The 20,832-nt window shown below is 37.2% G+C and overlaps 1 protein-coding gene across 3 annotated transcripts; it reads right to left on the reverse strand.

Annotated features, from left to right (window-relative positions):
• Positions 1 to 124: 124 nt before the first annotated feature.
• On the reverse strand, positions 125 to 20,569 carry stx3b (syntaxin 3b). 3 transcript variants are annotated; one of them, XM_088009521.1, is made up of 11 exons: positions 20,143 to 20,569; positions 9,976 to 10,050; positions 9,781 to 9,880; positions 9,380 to 9,454; positions 9,194 to 9,267; positions 8,855 to 8,963; positions 8,701 to 8,774; positions 7,700 to 7,834; positions 5,745 to 5,855; positions 5,363 to 5,473; positions 125 to 862 (listed from the first exon to the last, which is right to left on the reverse strand). In XM_088009521.1, exons 1-11 carry the CDS (start codon positions 20,170 to 20,172, stop codon positions 785 to 787), a joined length of 972 nt encoding a protein of 323 aa, XP_087865647.1. In that variant the 5' UTR covers positions 20,173 to 20,569; the 3' UTR covers positions 125 to 784. The 3 variants fall into 3 exon arrangements, with proteins under 3 accessions (XP_087865647.1, XP_014828040.1, XP_014828041.1); XM_014972554.2 differs by lacking the exons at positions 125 to 862; positions 5,363 to 5,473 and adding exons at positions 2,057 to 3,638; positions 3,952 to 4,068 and having other exon boundaries at positions 20,143 to 20,568; XM_014972555.2 differs by lacking the exons at positions 125 to 862; positions 5,363 to 5,473 and adding an exon at positions 2,057 to 3,638 and having other exon boundaries at positions 20,143 to 20,568.
• Positions 20,570 to 20,832: the final 263 nt, after the last annotated feature.

Consider the following 20,832-nt stretch of genomic DNA (forward strand, 5'->3'; position numbering starts at 1 on the left):
GACCAGATCTGCACAAATGATCAATGCTACAAGTATTTATTTATTTATTTATTTTATTATTTTCCCTTCAGCACGTATGGTCAGCTGATGCAAATGGTTCACTGAAGGACTGAGGCATGCACGGTTCTTGGTTCACTGTAGATTTCCTTTTATTACATAACAGGCTTTATAGAGTTAACAAGCTTTTTTAAGCAGCATGGACTCATACACACAAAAATCACATTTATAACACACAAATGATATAATAACGCAGATCTGCTTCAAACATTTTATAGTGTAGGCAGAGAAAACCCAAGATTTTGTAAAGTTTAGATGACATTCCCAGTCATTTCTTCATAAATACAATGTTCACAATGGTTATTTGTTCAGAGAACCACCAGGAGGCGCTGGACTAAAGCTGAACAGAGTGATGCGTGAAGATTAACAGTCACATGTTGAGCCATCTGTCTAAGTGGAGGCAGACTGAGAAAAATCCACACATTTATAACACGTTTTCAAACACTTTATACAGCAAGAACAGATATTCAATTGAGACTCAGAGGGGAAGGGAGAAAGGGTAAGAAAGCAGTGGTTATTTTTCTTTTTTTTATTTGAGAGTGGCTTAAATTTAATCTACAAATTTAAATGACAGAAACTGGGTAAGAACCACAGGAAAAAAAAGGTTTTCTCCTGGAGATCTCTATTCCTAGGAAGAACACAAAGACAGAAGAGTGGTCAAACATTCAAAGCACCATGTAAATAGTAAAAATGATCACAGACTGATGTTTCACCTGCGCAAAATCTTTTATGAGAAGAAACTGTAGAGATAGGAGAACCCAACGATCCCAATGATGGCACAGCACAATGTAATCATCATCTTTTTCTGGAGAGTTACAATACACACAAGAAAGTTAAAGAAGAAACAAAATACAAGTGTTTGCATATCTAGGGGAGTTGGTAAGAGGAAATGATGCAGCAAAGGGGAAGGAAGGGCCAGATTACGGTGTGTGTATCTGTATGCTATAGAAGATAGGTGATGCAACTTACCTTCACTTCCGCATATCAAGTCTTTGAAAACTGTACTTTAACACAGCGGTCAAGAGAAAACACTTTCACACATCTTCTCCACAACACAGTCATCAAAACTATTCACATGCAGCTACAGTGGCTTGCAGAAGTATTCACGTCCTGTTAGCGTTTAAAAATTTTATCAACAAGCTTCAATGCAATTTATTGGGATTTCACGTGGTGAATCAACACAGAGTGGTGCACAAATGCAAACTAAGAGTATACTTTATTTTTTACAAAACAAAAGTCTTAAGCCCTTAAAAAACTGCAACCAGTTGCCTTCTCGAATACACCAACAGAGGTCACCTGTGTGTAATATGAAGGCCGACAGCATTGCACAATCCATCATTAAATAAATTATAAGAATAGCACAAGTGCAAACTTTCCACAAAATAGCCACAGAGTTTAACTGACAGTCTAGGAATACTGAAACTTTAAGGGTGATGTAAAATGTGGAAGAAAGGCCAAACTTTTGGTCAAAACTGCGTGGTGATTAAGATTGGTGGCATCAACAATTATCAGAAGCTGTTCAAAGTTCATGGAAAGATGGAGGTTATAAAATATAAAGTTAGATGCTGCAAACGATTTGAAACTGGAGCGGAGCTTCTCCTACCAGCAGGAAATCTACTCTAAACACCGAGCCACAGCTACAAGGGAAGTGGTTTTGATCAGAGCATATCTGTGTCAGACTGGCCTTGTCAAAGCCAAGACCTAAATCCAAACAAGGTTGATATATTTTGTAAAGAATTAACAAAAATTAGAGTCTGTAGATGTGCAAAGCTGGTAGAAACATACCTTCAAATACTTACTGTGTTGATTCTGGGAGGTTGAAAATAAATGCAAATCATAGTTTCCAGGGTTTTGTTTTTTTTAATCATGCACTATTTTGCTTTAATTTTACAAATGTTTTACTTTGACTTGAATTCTTATATGAAATCCCAATATATGTCTGACTACTCATTGTATATTTTAGGTTGAGACTCAGAAACAGCAGCACAAACAGTCAGACTTAAGAAAAAAAACTAACAAATCTTTAATTCTTTTGAAATATTTGACATAAGAAATGTGCAACAAGCTTTAATTTTCCCCAGTCTTCCTTCGGTGACCTGCATGGCCACAAAAAAATCATGCTGGACGCTGATTTCAAGTATTTCCTGAAAGTGTAAAGACACAGAATCTTGTAAAAAAAAAAATGCTTAGGCTCCTGTTGACTGACTGAAATGACATCTCGCCTTCATATGCACACAACCACCTTCTTTACTGTAAGTGCTAAAGCCAATGTAATGTTTTGTAAACTGTCAGTCTGGAATATTATCTACAGAGAAAAATAATGGTGACCAATAAACATTCAACTTAACTACCAGCTTATGAAGTTCACCGCATTATACAATATTTTAAATTAAAATAGAAGCTCCATGATGTTACCTTTTCATTTCAATTCATGCATATATAAATAAAAATGATCATCAAAGTGTTTTGTAAATTATCTGGTGACAAAATAATTTTATAAACATGAAGAAAAAATGGCTCTGCACATCATTCTAACAGGAAAATGAATGGATACACTTCATAAACTGGTAGCTTAGCCGTACGTTTACGGTGGAAACAATCACTTAATACACCTAAAAGGAGTTCTTACTTTCCTCATGATTTAGTTGTCCCTTTTATATGTAAAAACTTGTTAAATCAAAAAAAATATTTACTAGTGTTAATTCCAGTCTCTGCAAACTCTTTGGTAGCACATTAACAGTTTCTATTACACTCCATCTGCCAAGATTAAATTTAAGGCACCATCTCAAGACAATGAATAACTTGTTGCCCTTTTCTTTCAAATGTTGCTGAAATATGTCGTCCTTCATATCTGAAAAAGGAACATTTTCTTACAAGACTGTCAACAGTGCACAAACATGACTTCTATTATTTACAACATAATTACGTAAACCGTAGCTTAATTCAATATTTTTAACAGTGAAAGTGCTGGAACTCTCTAAAAACAACCATAACCTGGAGGAGCAAACATTCAGTAGCTTTTAAAGTAGTAATATGTGTCAAGGCTCATTAAGGCAAGAAGAGTGGATCTGGGGTTTGTATGTGCGTGTGTGTGTTTGCTCCTGCATGGTTTAAAGAAGAGCTTAGGACAAACACACACAGGGGTGCCATTTTGGCATCAAATGTTAAAAACAATGAGATGTTCGGAGATGGAGGAGTGATGAGGAAACAGTCATTTTCCCAGTTCCCTTTTTGTTGCTTCCACAGAGGTGTAAGCAGGTACTGAGCCGCATTTCAGTTCTCATTTCCTCATCAGAGCATCCGTAGATTGTCCGGAACTGAAGAAGTCGCAAAAGATCATCTTCCCTTTTTTTTTTTTTTTTTTAAACACCAGCAGCACTGATCCATACACAGGAATTTGCATCAGTTGTTTTTTTGTTGTTTTTTGAGCAGATGATGAAACAAAATGGACGATCTGGGTGAAGAAAACACATGACGGCGATGGTAGGGGTCCGGCGGTCCTATCATAGTGTCTGAGTGAGGATGATAATGAGGATGACGACTACAACCACAGCACAGCACACACCGATGAAGATCATCTTCTACAGAAGGGGAGAGACAGAGACACGACGACGGGAGAGTTAGTGACAGAGAGCAGGAGCGTTTAAATCCCCTGCAGATCAAACCAACTCACCACTAACACCAAGTTATTTAACAGAGTCCAGAAATGCCAACACACACACACACACACACACACACGCACACACACACACACACACACACACACAACAAATGAGCTCCCAGGACAGACGGAAAACACACTCATTCAAGTCTAAAAGAAACCGCTTTGCCAAAGCATGCTTCATTCCCACTTGTTACAGCACTACACTGAAGATTTTCTCCAAAATTACTCACCAACATCTCTTCTTTTAGTCAAACAGTTCCTCATTTTTTCAATCCTACTGCCAGCCCGATTATGAGAGCTAGCAATGCCAGTAAGATCACCACAACAACCACTATAATCACAGTTTTCTGTTGGAAATAACCAAGTACACACATTCTGATCAGATCCAAATCTCAGTTGGAAAATTACTTAAAAACAAACAAAAAAAAGCAGACAAATCGCCACGTAGCTGGAAGTTGCGAAAAAAAAAAAAATCTCAACAGTTATTTTCACCTACACGAATGCTTGTGCTGGTAAAAGCAAACAATATCTTCAGCATCAACAGACGAGCACTTTAGTCACATTCAAAAACATCAGCAAGGTTAAAAACGAAAAGGCGGGAAAAAGAGAAAAGAGAAACCAAGCAGTGTGTGTGAGTGGCAGTGTGTGTGTGAGTGGCAGTGTGTGTTTCAGTGGGTGGGAGGAGGATCGTCTTGGTTCTGGTCATGGGTGGAGGACGGGTCACAGCAGCGGTTTTATCACAGGGATCCACAGAGTTAGTAATAAATCACAGAGGAGGGTCAGGGGTCGTCACAGATCTCACTCATGAAATTAATGTGGCTTCCCAAAAGCACTGAGGTGTTCGTTTAGTCAACAGGTAGTTTCTTGTAGTTTAGTGGTACTAACTTAATTTCTTAATCATCTATATTTGCTTTACTCTGGGAATCATATCAGATTTAACTGGTGTTTGAAAAGTCGATACACTTATTTTTTTAAGATGCCTCTACTGATTGAAATGAGTTGTTTTATTAATGAACAGAAATGGCTGACAATTTGGAAAATAGTTTATTTGTGGAAATTGATGTATGATTTTAGCAACTGTAGAAAACTGTTTAATTTAAAAAGAAATAAAGGTTCAACACTAGTAAAACTAAACTACATCAAACTGATTTTTTCAGTAAGAGCTTCTAGGTTTAGTTGTACTGCTCATTAACATTGGTATACGACTGAAATAAACAGCATGCTAATCTAATGCAGTTTTATTATAAGAAAAAACTGATAAATAAACTAGACTAAAATATTTTTATGCAGCTGCTGCTTGATTTCAATATGAAGATAACTTGATTAAGGAAAATTTATGTTTCACATGCAATGGGTGCACTTTTAATTCAATCTCTAATTTTGCAAATAAACATAAAATACACCTTAAAAACTTAAAATATCTTCTTGCTGACAGTAAAGTTTGCTAGATATGAGGGCCAGAAACCGGGTACCATGACGTTTTGATGCAGATTTGAAATATACAATTTTACTTTGATGCTCGTGGAGATCGAATGCTTTTATTTGACGTTTTTAACAAGTCGACGCCTCTCGTTAATAAGCTCAAATGTTTCGGGTGCTTTTAGGAAGCCGGAGTTGCAGTTCTTGACCACAGCCACTCACACGGCGAGCCTCTTGCTGGTACTTGGCAGCTTTCTTAGTATCTGCAACAGCTCTCTCCACAAAGCCCACCGACTGGTCCATGTTGCTCTCAATCCTGTCAATCATCCCGCCCTGACGGGCACGCAGCCGGAGGCGGCAGCAGACGGAAACGAGTGACGGCAGAGAGGAGGAAGCATGCAGAGAGCTTACACATTATTCTAACGGTTGTGTGTGAGTGGTAATGGCAGTGAGGCAATTAGAAGAGCGATATGCAGAGCATGCAAAGCGGATGAAATGTGCTAAACTGGGCAAAAGTGCCAGAGTGACTGAAATTTTTTAAAAAAAAGAAGCAGCAACAGGAAGAGGTCATATTTGTGCGATACATTGCAAAACACTTTTTTACCTTGCGGGCCTTGGTCTGGTACCTTACGGCTTTTTTGGTCTGCTCCTTCGCTTGAATAATGTGATCCACCGACTGGGATACATTCTGCTCTATGTTGTCTACTATTTCCCCCTGAGAAAAACAAAACAAAAAAACACAGGAACATGCATTTTAATATCTACCAAGCAAACGTGTGGTCACAAGTTTTGGCATTGACACGTCTGTGTTTTGCAAACTGTGAGGCTTCAGTTTTTTTTTTTGTGATGAAAGATCAAAATGTTTTTAGAGTTCTGCAAAGCAAGATCATGCTGCATATGCCCAAATACAGATGTGAAAGACTACAGCTGAAATCGCCAGCAGTCTAATCTCAAACCTGAAACATCTCCTCTTGAAGAGCGAGCTAAAACATGTTGCCACCGATGAAGAGCTTGCTCAAAACTGGCAGCAGGTATGTGTGTGTGCATGCACAAGCATAAAGAGAGGCAAAGAGTTTTTAAACACTGCTGTTGTGAAGAGAACAGCAAAAAAAAAAAAAACATTTCTGTTAAAGACTGAATTTCTGCAGGAAGCATCAGGATTTAAAAATAACCGACATCATGGCAGATAAAAGCCTGTAAAACTCATTATACTCATACAAACAACTGCCTCAGTGCGAGGCGGATCGAGCTCATTAACTCCAACGAATTTATTCCTTTTATGAAAACGATTACTTATAACTTGAAAGGTATAATTAATGCGTTGGATGGATCTTTAGTGATGCACTGCAGATTGAAATCAGGCAATTCTTTTTTTTCCAATTCAATTTATAGCAAACAATGAGAGCTTCCAAAAGTAAAATCACCACCTTTTGCAGCAAAAGGTGGTGATTAAACATTTTCTAAGTGCATCATGTCATTGAGACAAGGTTAATTCACAACCTTGTCTTTTATTTAGATGACAAAAAAAGAGCTCAATGTTATGAAGATCAAATTGTGCATGTGCTGCTTAGAATTAATATGTCAATAAAATACAAGCAATATAACTATTGTATTTATTATGCATTATGCTCTCTGCTACTTTTAGAAAAAAACATTCTAACTTTGTAAAGTGTGATTACACACCAGTTTCATAAGCTACATTCCTACTCATCTGATTGCCAATCTGCATAGAAAAAAAAAATCAGGAAGTAATACTGAGGTGGATGGATCTGAATGTGGTAGTGATGGCATCTAAAGAGTCTTTCATTTTCACTGTTACCACATGCATGCCAAATGAATGATGTTGCGCAATCAACCGTCCTCCGTCGCTACATGTTGGCTCAGGAGGGGCGGTTTGCTGCAAAGCAAGTGACTCAATGCAGCTTACTGGTTTCTTTAAACGGCTTTTTCTAAAGGAAACGCATCAAATTAAGGGGACTGCATAGTACTATTTGAAATTTAATTGAAACTGAAGTCATTCAAAGTATTTGTTGGCCCTTTAGAAGCAAGTGGTAATGTCGGCGATTTATTTATTCGAGAGCAAAATCTTCTCAAATTCCAAAAGTGAACATAAATAAAAGGGGAAAAAACAGAAGCAACACAAAGAGTGCTTACCTCAAACAACCATTTCCCTCAGAAAGCATGGCGGTGTAAGCAGCACAAAACAGTTGGTCATACTCTAGTAGTTTAATTATGATAGTTGCTAAATGTCTTAAAACCTTGTATGTGATGAAATAGGTGTGAATGATGCTTGGTTCCTATCTTACTACATGTATTAAGGTTCCATGGAGGGAATGAGATGAAGGCGGTGGTGGCGGAGGACAGGTGTAAGAAAAGCATGGAGCTGGAAAAAAGACAGACAGACGGATGCAGAACGACAGTCATGGAACAGCAGAGGAAGAAAGAGAAAAACACAGAGACAGACATGACTGATCGCTAAGACACGGTAAAGATGAGCTGAAAGAACGGATGGATGGATTTGAATGAAACGACAAGAAGGTGATATCCAGAGGAGAGTACCTGGCTCTCCACCAGCATGGCGATGTCTACAAACATGTCGTGCAGCTCTTTGATGCTACTTTCCAGACGGACGATGTCTTTATGCCTGGATTCAATCTCACTCAGAGCCTGTTTTGAGATCCCAGAGTCCACAATCTGCAAAGACGAGCAGTTCACTGTTACCATGCAGGCTCAAAACAGACAGCAAATAAAACATCAACATCTAGTCATCAAGTGTGAATCCAAGTGTTTTTTCTTGAATGTCAATATCAAAATAAATTTCCAAATGTTTTAAATTGATAAGCATAACAGTTCTTGTGTTGCTTTTTAAGATCCTAAAACGTTCCTGTAATTTCCCAGTTATTGTTTTTATTGCAATTGTTTGACGGTTTCATATGAATTACTGAGAACCTCAGGTGTGCATTTACATTATAGGAATAAGATATAGGAATAATTTAGGTGTGGTTTGTCCCAGTCTTTGCACATCAGGGAATCCCAAGCTGAACTCTGTGTCCTTGAACAAGAAATTCCTCCTCAGTCGAGCCGAAAACAAGCTCCTCTTTATCAAAAAGCTTGAACAGAAGCTGAAGTGCAACATGTTCTCATTTTATCAGTGACACATGCAGTCGAAGCTGCATGATTCGGTGTTCCCGGTCACTCCGTTTCTTTCTAGAAGCCTCCCTAGAAACCGCTGCTTCATCTGTTTGCTGAGACGTCACAAACAAGCATGACTCCTTTCCTCGAATCTTTACGATGTGGTTATTAAATATGTAAAACATCATCCAGCTCGGCATTATGATCTCTTAAATGAAGATATTTTGAATAGAAAATATTTTCTAGAATCTGAACAAGAAAGACAAAGTTCCTTTTATCCAAACATCAGAAACCTAAAAATTAGCAAATAATTGGCTTTTTTTTTTTTAAACTGCAAAACCAATTTTATTTGCAGTTTAATCACATGACAATAGAAAGGTGTTAAAACAGTGGCCATAATTGCTTATTTACACACAAGACACACTGACCCCAGCAGTGAAAACGGCAGCATTTCCACTTTCCAACATCTCCTCCAGCTCTTCGTCCGTCTTCGCTTGTCCAGCTGGACAGAGCAAAGTGAAAAACACAGATTATTATGGGATTATTCTACACTTTTTTTCTGCGCATCTAGGTGCAACTTACTTATCTCAAGTTGTCTCTGGATACGTCCTTTACTCCTCTCCCGGAAGTCCACCTGAGCTTCATTATACTTTGTCATGACCTCAACAAACTTCCTGGACAGCACTGCATGCTGGGAGGACAGAATAGATGCAAATTATGATCACAAACCTTTCTCAACATCCTGGAAACAGCTGCACATTGTTTACTTTTCAGGGGGTGGGAGTCTACCTTTATATGCTGGAATATTTGACTAAACTAAACCCTATGAAACAATTTAATTTGAAATTAAAAAGCCCTATTTAAAAGCTTTACAAGTAATTACTTTAAGTCTGAAAATTCTTCATCCTGTGCACAATTTACCTGCGATTTACGTATCCGCATATCAGCCGACACCCTCTCCTGCTGCTGCTCCGACTCCAGATTTCTCTCAATGGCTGGAAAACAGAGCAACGTTCAAATTCACGTCATCCAACATTTTGGATAAAAATCAGGAAATGTTTGACTCATTGTGACGAGAGAAAGTGCGATTGTCACTGCCAGACTTACTCTTGAGTTTGTTTCTTGCATTGTTGGCCATCTTCTTTATGTCATTGGTGATTGATTCCAAGTCATCCTGCGTTTCTGAAGAGAAGAAAAAAATTAGTCTTAAACCAGGGCTGTTCAGATAGAAATGAAGTTTTTTTTTAAAGATAATGTATGCAGAGAAAATGAAAATGCTTGATATTTTCTGAAATATTTCATATTCTGTCATCTTCTGCTCAGATTGTAACAGAGTTCAATTCAGAACAAAAACCACAAATCGGAAAAAAAACTACAGTAACCTTATTTTTGTGAACCAGGTTCAAATAGCTTGTATAATAATAATAATAATAATAATAATAATAATAATAATAATAATAAAAGGGGCAGACAAATACAGTAAATCAGTGAAAGGTGAGATGTCTCACTCTGATCCGACGTGGGAGCCGACAGGATGACCGAGTAAAGCTTTCTGACTTCAGCCACGTTCTCGTCAATTTTATCAATACTGTTCCTGATGTCTTCAATCTGCAAACAGACGAGTCACAATTAACAAAATTTTAAAAAATATGTAAGAGAGGTTAGGTCCCTGCACGACAACAACCGAGAGCGTAAAACCTGACCTGAGAGAAGAACTCGTCCATGAAGGCTGCGTTGTCCACAGCGATCTCCACCTCCTCATCATCTTGATCACAAGTCTAACATTTGAAAACAAATAAAGCTGTTTATAGTTGTTGAGCCTTTTAGCTTAAAAACAACTAAAATGTCTTTTTGTGATTTAAGATACCATTTTAAATTGGAAAAAAAAACCCTGGAAGTTAATAGTTTAAAACCATAAATCTGAAATTTTAACAGATTTTCTGATGGTTTATTTTGCAAATGACTGAACAACATTCATGGCTGCCAAGAATAAGACGAAGAAAAAAAAACCCGTACTGTCAGATTAGAGTACTGGATAGTTAAAATAATCTACTACTCAACAAATCACAAGTAGATTTTTTTTTTGTTCAAATTACTGAGAAATCAAATTTAAAAAACAAAACAGACACAAAAACAAAGATATATCTAGTTCTTAAATTGTCACTATATAATTAACTTTTTTTTTTTTTTACTTGTGGCATTATCAAAATACTGGAAAACAAAAAATGTCTAAATAACTATATTTATACCCATTTTAATGTTAGAGTAATAGTAAATACACATCCAAATATTTAAATGTGAAATCCATCAAATATAATTATTTCTGCATACAAGTATTAAATGATTCCTGTTCCAAAACTCGCAAAATAAAATAATCAGCTAGACTCTTTAAACCAATGCTAACTTCTGATTGGTTAATCTACACAGCAAGTCAACGTCTGATTAGTTATATTGACAAGAACAGTCAATACACATTGTCCAGTAACTTTGATGGGCAAGATAATGGATAAAGATAAAGTGCTGCAGCATGCAAGAATAAAAACAAAGTAGAAATAGTTTGGCTTTTCATAAAAACACTTATGACACATTTAACCAATGTTATATACAAATAACTTCACTTTGCATCAGTTTACTGATTTGTTTTAGCTTGTCAGACAAGTTTATAGACACAGTAAATGAGTATTAAACTAATAGCCAGCTGATTAACAACATTATTCTTTATATTTGCCTATATTGTACCATTTAGTTGTGAAAACACTGTACTAAATGGAAGAAGATGGCAAAAAGTAGATTTTCTGTTTACTGAGCTGTCAGTGTTGGCTGCACTGCAGCATCCAGTGTAGTTATTCTTCATGTCACGAATCAAAACTAGACGTGCAACGAAGAGGTCAGTGTCTGATGCTTCTTAAGTCCAGTCTCCTTCTAGGTCAAAACATACCACTTTCAAACTTTACTCTGTTAACCTTTAATTCAACAATTACATACAACAAAAGCTTATAGAGCTAAATTGGGGCCAAAGATCTGTTTAAGAAAAAAAAAAAACGCTTAAAGATGAAAAATGATTTGAAACTGAAAAGTCATTTTGAGACTGAAACTGGAAAGGGATTTGAAACAACAACAACAACAACAACAAAAGGTCAAAACATCTTTCCAAATTTGAGGGATTTTTTTTTTTCCAGTTTAAAATTCCACATGATATGGACAAAATATTCCCAGCTGTTGCGTTAAGAACCAATGAGAGTTGGAAATGTATTTTTCCCCCTCCATTTCAAATCTTTTTTCAGTTTCAAAAATTGTTTTCCAGTTTCAAATCTTTTTTTTAAATTCAGTTTTAGGCTGTAAAAAATTCCAACAATGCGTGGCAGGGAGAGTCTTTAAACCACATGGACATGATCAGGTTGAAGATGTTCCAGGAATTAACCAACATGGTTGATCAACTTCCTCTGAACTGCTGTTTAGAAGTCAAATTAACCTCCACGTGTGACACCTACTTCCAGGTAAACCAGATACTTACAAACTCAGTATAAAAATAACCTTTCTTCCAACACTGTTTGGTAATAATTCAGTTCAAACTTTCCATAAGTTAGGATTTCAAAGTTTTTTTTACAATCCAGATGCCAGAATTTGCCACAATCATCAGGTCAAACAAAAATCCTATTATCGAAATGTCCAGCGATCGCACCATTCAGGAACGACCCGGTTCCGTCTCCCAGAGATGAACATGTTTTGGTGTGAAATTTGCACATCTCCCCAAACACAAAAGTGTGTCATGATAAAATGTGAAATGAAACCAGTGAAACTCAGGGAGAGGAGGCCAAGTCAGTTTAAAAGACAGATCTACCAAATACAAAAGGTAATTTACAGTATGTAAACACCTGACTTTAAATGCATAAATGTAGCTTGCAAAAGTTAGAGTCCTTTACCAGACTGGAAAAGGTTATTTGTCATTTTCTAAGCTGTAAAAAATATATATATTTGGTTCAATTGTGTGTGTCAAGTTCCAGTGTATTTAATGGAAAACAATACATCTCTGTAAAGAACTTTTTCTTGGTTTTACATATAACTTTTACCAGTTATATATTGCTTTATTTTGTTATGCGTTTGTGTGAGTGGGGTAGGAGGCGTGATATAATTACAAATGTCATAAAGTTAATGTTCTGATCTACCAAGAAAATGTTAATAAAACTAAATTAAAAAAAACATCTGTATTTAACTTAAACAATTGCCATACGTGCATTTACAAGTTCAATCATGTACATTTCATTTATTTAAATAAGTTAAATAGATTTTCGCCATGACAAATGTGAGCCAATGTTTTACTCAGAGACACTCCATGGCATTATTCAGATCTGGTGGAAAATCTGGAGCACAAAGGAAGGTTTTAGTCCCTCATCTCCCAGCTAAAGACCACAGCATACCAATAAAACCACTTCCTTGTTTGGCAGCATGACACATCAAGCTGGGATACTGCTCACCCTAACCAGACCACACCCAATATATTTATTAGACAGCTTTACTTCTAAAGTATATAAATAACAAATAACGTCACTGGGATAAGATGGCAAACACAGTGAGGTGCAGTCGGATGTTTGCATGCCTGCAGGAACTCCACCTGTCTCCAGCCGGCGTTAAAAACCAAAATTAAAGAGTAAACGTTTGACAGCGTCGAGTTAAAGAAAAGAAATTCTACCAGTTAATTTGTTTATTCCTTTTTAATCACTTCGACTTTTTCAATCAAACAGCGTTTTAATGACACCCACGCGATGCAATTGGCTGGTGATCTTTATGCGAGTCAGGTTGTGTGAGTAATGTGTAACCAGGTCCGAACTCTTCAGGTGTGACAGTCAGGTGTGTGTGTGTGGCCGGGTCAAAGTCAAAGTGCGGAAAAAGTCGGGCGTCACAGCTGTTGGTTTCCCTGCAATCATATCATCCAACTCCATCATGATCCAAACAAACGGAGTGAACACATGCCATTTGAAGTGTTTACATTTTTCCAAGTTAACGCCATAAACCTGAATTAATTGTATTTCCGGAACACAAAGTAGATTAAGTTGAGAGAAAATGACATGATTTACAAAATTCTCTATTAAAAGCGAAAATCTGAAGCGTTTGCATGCATTTATATTTATGCAATTTTTTTGCCGATAGCCCTATATAAAATCTAGTGCCACAATGAACAATCATGTTCCTCACAAATCTGACTTAAGGATGGCAAAAAACACCCATAAGGAGTCTCATGTGACTGTGCCTACTATCAATTCTTGCCACACTTTTCAGATTTGACTTGTAAAAACTTCTTCCACTTTACAATTATGCAACATTTTACGTTGGTCTATGAAATAACATGCCCACAAAATACAGTGAAACTAAAAATGGAGTATGAAAACCTTTGCAGGGAAGCATTTAGACAGAGAGTTAAGCACAGAACAAAAGTTGTCATGTTTTACTCACAGAATAACATTTACCTGTAATTTAAGTATTTATACTTACATCTCCCCTAATTTGATTACGACTTGGACTAATTTTCGAACTGGAGTGCAGCTTTTTCCTCCCACCAGTTCAAAAACCTGCCCTCTTTTTTCCCCAGCACTTCATCCAAAGTTTCACTTTAACCTACGCAAGCCTTCAAAATTTGAATTGCAAATGATTTCTGGACTATTTGTTTCACTCCGTCATAACTGACTATTAGTTGTGAAGAGAATTCCCTGAACATGTATTGATATAGTTCTTATTGTCGGTGACTCGGGTCATGTGATTTTCCATCAAAAGCGAAGTTTGGCCTCACACATTACAGCCTCTCTGACACACAGTGCTTCTGCAGCGATGAGATAACGACGAGCTCACTTCCTTCCACAGGCCAGTTCAGCAGAAACGGGAGGAAAAGGAGGTCGATCTGTGCAACACGCCCTGCAGCGGTGGGCCACAAAGACGCAGCTGGACGCTTTCTGTGCAGGATCACCTCAGAAACCGGCAGGAACAATCAGAGGAAGAGGAGTTATCCGGGTCAGACGGAGACTTTCTGTCGCAGGCTCGCATAATGAATTAGCTTCTGCAGTCAGAACAGACACTGAACCGCCTTGAACGCTCATAAACTAAGATCAATTTTAGATCAGATAATGTCAAATGATGGTTTCTTTTCTGAACAACATATTAAAGTGCTTGAAACCTTTTTTTTTCTTTTATAAAAGATAAAACATAAAAACCACACTGACAGAAGACCTGTGAGCTGAAATACAGATACAGCGAGTCACGCTGGAGCAAATGAGATTTTGATCTAAACCAAGAAACAATAATCTCCTACTGAACATCGCATAATCATGAGAGTGAAGTGGACATAAAGCTTAAAAAAGGGGCACAAAACACAAACGCACATGGAAGTGGGAAGGTTGGTTTGTTCCTTCAATGCAAAACATCATTACGCTCACAAAGTGTCCATATGTCATGTTGCATAATTCCCTCTTAACAACAAGGCGATGCCTGAAAAGGTTTGCTTAAAGATTTTACATTTAAGCAAACACAGTGATCCTTAGCCTCAGAAATCAGTGGCTCTCTTAAAGGGGAAGCCGACTAAGCTCCGTCATTCACGTTTTTTCTCCTGGGCTGTGGCGCTACCCGTCCATCACCACAGTTTTACCGTAAAAGTGAAGGAGGGTTAGCTGCTTAATTAACTTAAAAAGAAAAGAAAAATGAGTCAAATGCTTCCACCTGTAAACCTGGAGAACATTACCAATTAAAAGCTGCCAATCCCACAGTTGAAGAAAGATTTATTTTTAATGGACAAAGTTTGTTTTTGTCAAAGAAAGTCTGGATTAATCGGGTCTTTATAGCTTTAAACTTCTCTTTTTAAGCTACTGCTTCAATGTTTAATTAATAGGGAAAAAGGTCTATCCTGCTTGAATGCATTTTAATATCTGGAGCAGAAAACAGAAAAATAAATGTTGCAAATTAATGAAAAAGGCTAATTTTAGGGTCCTGCTACAATTTGAAAAGTTTAATAAAGCAATTTATAACGTTTCTGTAAAACAAAAAACAAAAAAAAAAAACAACTTTGATATTTAAGTAACTCTGCAGAACTAATGTGGTTAATCCCATCCCATGTTAGTTTCAGGTGTTATTAATAGAGATGAACCAATCAGGTCTTTGCTGGTCCAAACATCTCTGGTTTTCTTTTAGCTCACACCTGATAATTCAATATCTAATCAATAAGATATTCAAAAGAGAAAACTGAAGGGCAGATTGTTTGAGAAGTTTTGAATCCAGCAGAATAGGAATTACAAAATCACACATATGTATCCATTAAATATAAACGTGCAAAGCAACAGCTGTTTATCTGAGCGAAACGAGATATTTATCAGATTCTGATCTCTAATCAATTGATCAGTTTGTCTCTAATTCTGAAGTCGTCCCAAAAGGACCAAGCAGCCAACAGAGTCAATTTGTTCTTAGCTGCTGTTTTTATTTATTGTACTTTTACTAGAACTGCACAATCAAGTCACAGCAGCCACCAAGATATCAACAATGTGCAAAACTGTAATCGCAAAAGGCTGTTTGGCTTTGGCAGGAAGTTATTTATAAAGTTCCACACACACACGTATATATATGCCAGTTTTGCAGGCCGATAATGTTTTTAGCCAGTTGTGCAGACATTTTTTGATTAGAAAGGTCTATTTTTGGAGACTGAGATGCTAAAGCTAAAAAAAGAGTAGAGGAGGTATTGTGATAAAGAAAGGCCTGAGTCAGGACCATAAAGGCATCCAGCCATAAAAATACAGCTGACAGTTACAGCTCAGTGGAAATTAACTTGTTCCTCAACGGAAAAGATCAAAACAAAGTTCCTAATTTATGGACAGAGAACAAATTATCTTATATGCACTTTTACTGGTGCAATAAACAAAAACCTGCCTTCTGTTGAAGAACTTGTAGTGATTCCTCAGATTGGTGCATTAAAAGCTCTGCGATTCTTTGAAAACAACAACAAAGCGAAGCAGAACAGACGGCCATCAGTGAAACATTCACATTTAATTCAGGGCTAAAGTTCTTCTTTAAAACGATTCTCACCAACGACTCGGTTATTAACACTTTGCTGCGCTGCGCTTCACATCTCAGATGTGAGAATAACATTTCGGCTTAGCGCTTTCCGGTTACAAGTCAGAAAAGCAGTGGGACTTAATTGTTGATTCAACTGGTTCTAGCAATACAAGCCAATAGCAATAACGCATTTCTAAAGTATCTCATCGATTTGTTTGTTGATTAAATACTTCAGAACTGCATTACACCTCATCTCAGTTCAGCCAAACTCAAAAACTGCCTTTTAGCTTAAAAAGGTAAACGTCTTTAACTGACCTGAATGCTTGCAAACACCTTCAAGGTAGTCAGGTGAAAAAAATGCAGGGCAGTCTTAGACCATTGTCACAATCACACCTTTTTACCGACAACTCATTGGGTTCATGTGCTACTGAAGATCAGAAATGAACTCATACATCTAAAAACTAAAGATCGCTGCAGTTTTAGAGAAGGCAACATGTTGGAACCAGTTTGTAATTCTGAAAAACAGCCAGCACCTTATTCAGAGGGTTTTTTTATCATGGTGAACGTTTAGCATGCAGCAAACATGAAATCTTAGTTCTGTGCAAGCAGAGCTGAAAATTGAAGATCATCTGGATTTCTGGGTAATTTATCTGAAAATATTTTCTTCTCAGGAACTAAACCATGCTACATCTTCAACCAAAACAAAACTTTTACAAAACCTTCATTTCAAATTTTGGTAGAATCTGATTCATGCTTGTACATTTCATTCCAATGATTTGTAGTTTTGTGCATCACCCTTGTCATTTATAGTAGTTTAGGATTAAACAGGATGATATTCACTTAGTTCTGTTTTGCTTAATTAGATTGTGCCATAATATTAGTTTATGGCTCATATATCTGCTGCAAGCCCGATTCCTTCACTTCTTCACTGAACTATGACGTATAAGAAGCTGTTGGTTAGACAACGGCTAGCAATCTGACAAGGGAACATAAAGAACCTATAATAGAGGAAACGATGTCAGTGCTACTACAATTCATCCATTCATTAGGATTCAAGAGGGGAACCAAAACCAGCAGCCAGTTGAGTTAGAGTGTTGGATTACTGCGCACGCAAGGCTGAAAAAATATTTAGCTTTTACAGAAAACTAAGCAACAAAAAGCTGTTTTGGTTTTCATATCCACCTTTTGTTATAGCACACAAAGGGAAACATCCTATTCAATTATTTGAGGTTAAAACCACACAAGAAGCCAGGATAAGTCCAACTAAGCACCGTAAAAGCTGCCATAACTCAAAGCAAATTATGTTCCACAGTTTCTTCTCGTCCCAAACGTCTTCAAGTTTCCTGAAAGTCAGGTGATTGTTAGCAGTAGCTTGGGCAAACATTTACATGAAAGTAAGGCTGCAGAATGACACATATGCAGTCTAGATTACATCCAGCAGGTTAAACATTAGGAAGGAAACTCAAGGAGGAAAGCCAAGGTGGAGCCGAGTCTGGATAAGAGGAAAAGATAAATGGAAAGGTGGTAAATATGAGAACAACGTCGAGTCTTTGTAGGTTATGTAGCTTCACCGAAGCATGAAGCACACTTTCTGTCAACTTCCCTACACACGAATGGCCTACTTAGGCTACTATCTGTACTTCCTTTCACCAATATGAGGACAGCTGTGTGTCAGTCAGAGGCAAGCACTCTGGAGCGCAGCGGTCTTTAAAACAGCGCAAATATTTAGCCAAATGTTTTAAGAAGCCATGGCAACACACTTCATATTGGGTTACAACAACAGGATCAAGGCCTCAGCTCCACGAGCACCAAGAGCGGGAAAAACACTCAACATTGTTCACATCGTTCACCTTCAGAGTAACTTCTTCTCTTCTCAAGGCAGATAACAGACTTTTAGAGTATCTTGTAAAAGTATCTAAAACTTAGCCATTCATTTCCAAGAATGTGTTTTCAAAGGTTACATTTTTTTTTTGTTTTACCATGGAGGCAGTTTTATTGCTGATTCATTGCTTAGCAGCAGGTAGCTCCGCCTGGATGGGTAGGAGATTCTCGCTAGATGATAAACTTGAGTAAAAACACCAGAAGTTTGTGGTTTTTACATGCTTAAAACAAATGCAAAACATCCAACTGCTGTTGTTTCAAAGAAAAAGCAACATTTATTCCTACAGCTGCCAGAAATCAAACTCAGATTACTGGAGTCTTAATTATGTCACAGTTAGCATCAGAGCAAAAATAAATAAATAAATAAAAAATACACATTGTTGTCATTCTGTTACTTATCACAACAATAAAATACTGTTGTAAGCAGGTCGATACGTTGGTGCATTTGTTCCAGCAGTAAGCCTGAAGTTGATTTTTAAGCAGATTTTCAGCATTTATTTTGCAAGCTGTATCTTAAACATCAATAATGAGGGAGCTGTGGAGTTTACACACCAACGTGGTCTGTGTTTGTATTGGTCAAAAATTGTCCTTAACAGTTGAATTAGTCAAATCTTGTGATTGAAAAAAGAAAAAAAAAAAAAGAACGTGTGCCTTCTTTCAGCCGTCCATGTGCAGAAACAGGCAGGAGAGGGGTCGCACTGGCTTAAGCCACACGACATGAGAAGAAAACTTTGGTGACCAACGTTTGGTCACTCCAGCTGTATGTCTGGTATCTTATGCAAAGGACTTCGAACAACTCTCTAATACATTTGACCTCCTACAAATCCAGTTCTTACCATGTCTATCTAAAAACTGATTGATTGGTTTTTAAAATAAACTTAAAGAATGTCAATATTTCCAAAGGTTTGAAGTGAAACTTCTCTAATTAGCTGATAACACCTAAAAGATGAGTATAATCAGGTAAACAAGAGTAAGATTGTCAATTACTTATTGATTTAGAACAGGAAAGCTTAGGAGAACAAGACATTAAGATTATTGTTGAAAACTGTGATGTTGACATTAATTGCGATTAACCTACAATTTCAACTCAACTTTCTTATTATCCTCAAGATGTACCCAGAAGTATCCCTTTGCATTAGCATCTATGCCACTAACATCTATATCAGCAGTAGGAATAAATAAGTGAAGTTCATCCAACTGGCCAATAATATTGGTGATAAAGAATTAGAACAGTATGTATGGTCCTGATAGCTTAACAAAGATTGCATCCAGGCAGTCACTGGCACACTGAAACTGAATAGAATTGTGTTAAAGCGTTAACTATTATTGAATAGATAGATTTTCCCCTAGCCAGCTCCAATTTGAAGATAATTTCCATAACCCCATTCATTAAACCTGTCAAAACCAAGAACTCACAATATGTCTGCTCTTTAAACGTCGTAACAAACCTTAGTGTACGTTTTGAGTTAAAGTTCAAAGTTCTGAGGCTTAAAGGGAATTCAAAAATGTAAGAAATAAGAACAAACAGAAGTGGGGGGGGGGGGATCAGAATTTAAGAAATCGGTATTGGGACGAAAAAAAGTCTGATCAGTGCAATAACTGAAAAAACACACTTTGAAGTTTAGTATTAAGGTAAAAAGAAACTAAAACATCACAATCGATCACCAACCAATCTTAAATTTCAAGTTGAACACATTTGACACAATGACTTAAATGATCCTTCTCCTTTACCCAACACCAGAATATTAAATTCACATATAAGCTACAATTTTACTACCATCTATCATGAGTTATGTCATCTCGTGGCCGGATATATCATAAAATGTGTTTCCTTTCACTCAGAAGGTTTGTTCCCGTGTTAAATTAAGTGTCTCCTAACGACTTAAACATTCTCCCAATAAAAATGTAGTTTTACACAATGAAAGAGGTGGACAAAAACACATTTCCTGAACATTACTCACCGCTTTCAGCTGTTCCAATCGGTCCTTCATTATTAGTTGTGTAATATAACAGTTCAAATCCAAAAAGACAACACCAGTATTGCACCAAATTGGTTGGAAAACTATTCCCAGCGCCTGGATTCCTCAGCCAGCTGCAGAGCTAGCTGTGCAGCTGAAACCCAACAACCTGTGAAAGGAAATTTAAAACTCTCCAAAACTCCTGCAGGTCTCTGAGGAGCGGATTTTTTTTTTCTGAAAATTAGAGTCTTTCCGTCGCTTTTCCATACAATATGGCTGCTGGGTTTAAAGGCTGGGGTTTTTCTTGCTAAATCTCTTCTTCCAGGGGATTAAAACAACAGTTGTGTGGAGCCGTATAATCTGCCTCTGCGCTGCCCACCACTAATCATTCTAAAACGCACTTTTCAAGCTCACGCATGCGCAAACAAGTCCCTCTTCACTTTGATAAAGCCACGCCCTGAGCCACCTGCACTGCTGATGCATTTAGGTGCTGTGGGAATAATGGCGTTGAACAACTCCATCTGGGAAACAATAGGTTTTTGGCACTATTTGTGAACATCAGAGAACACGGAAAAAGCATCAGATTATATCTTAATAAAATTACAGCATTTAAAAGTCATGTTGTGATTTTACTCTTAGGGTTTTGTCTCAATTTAATTAATCTTAGAGAACCTTAAATTTGTTGTTGTACTC

This window comes from Poecilia mexicana, unplaced genomic scaffold, assembly GCF_051168715.1.
Source record: "Poecilia mexicana isolate PSO_F unplaced genomic scaffold, ASM5116871v1 scaffold_10, whole genome shotgun sequence".
In the NCBI taxonomy this organism is placed as follows: domain Eukaryota; kingdom Metazoa; phylum Chordata; class Actinopteri; order Cyprinodontiformes; family Poeciliidae; genus Poecilia; species Poecilia mexicana.

Excerpts from the sequence above, each read along its gene's own strand:
- stx3b (XM_088009521.1), bottom strand. The coding sequence starts at position 20,172 with ATGAAGGACCGATTGGAACAGCTGAAAGCG. Across the intron at positions 10,051-20,142 it reads GATTGGAACAGCTGAAAGCG|ACTTGTGATCAAGATGATGA; the intron begins GTGAGTAATGTT and ends TTCAAATGTTAG. Across the intron at positions 9,268-9,379 it reads TGCAAGAAACAAACTCAAGA|CCATTGAGAGAAATCTGGAG; the intron begins GTAAGTCTGGCA and ends TCTGTTTTCCAG.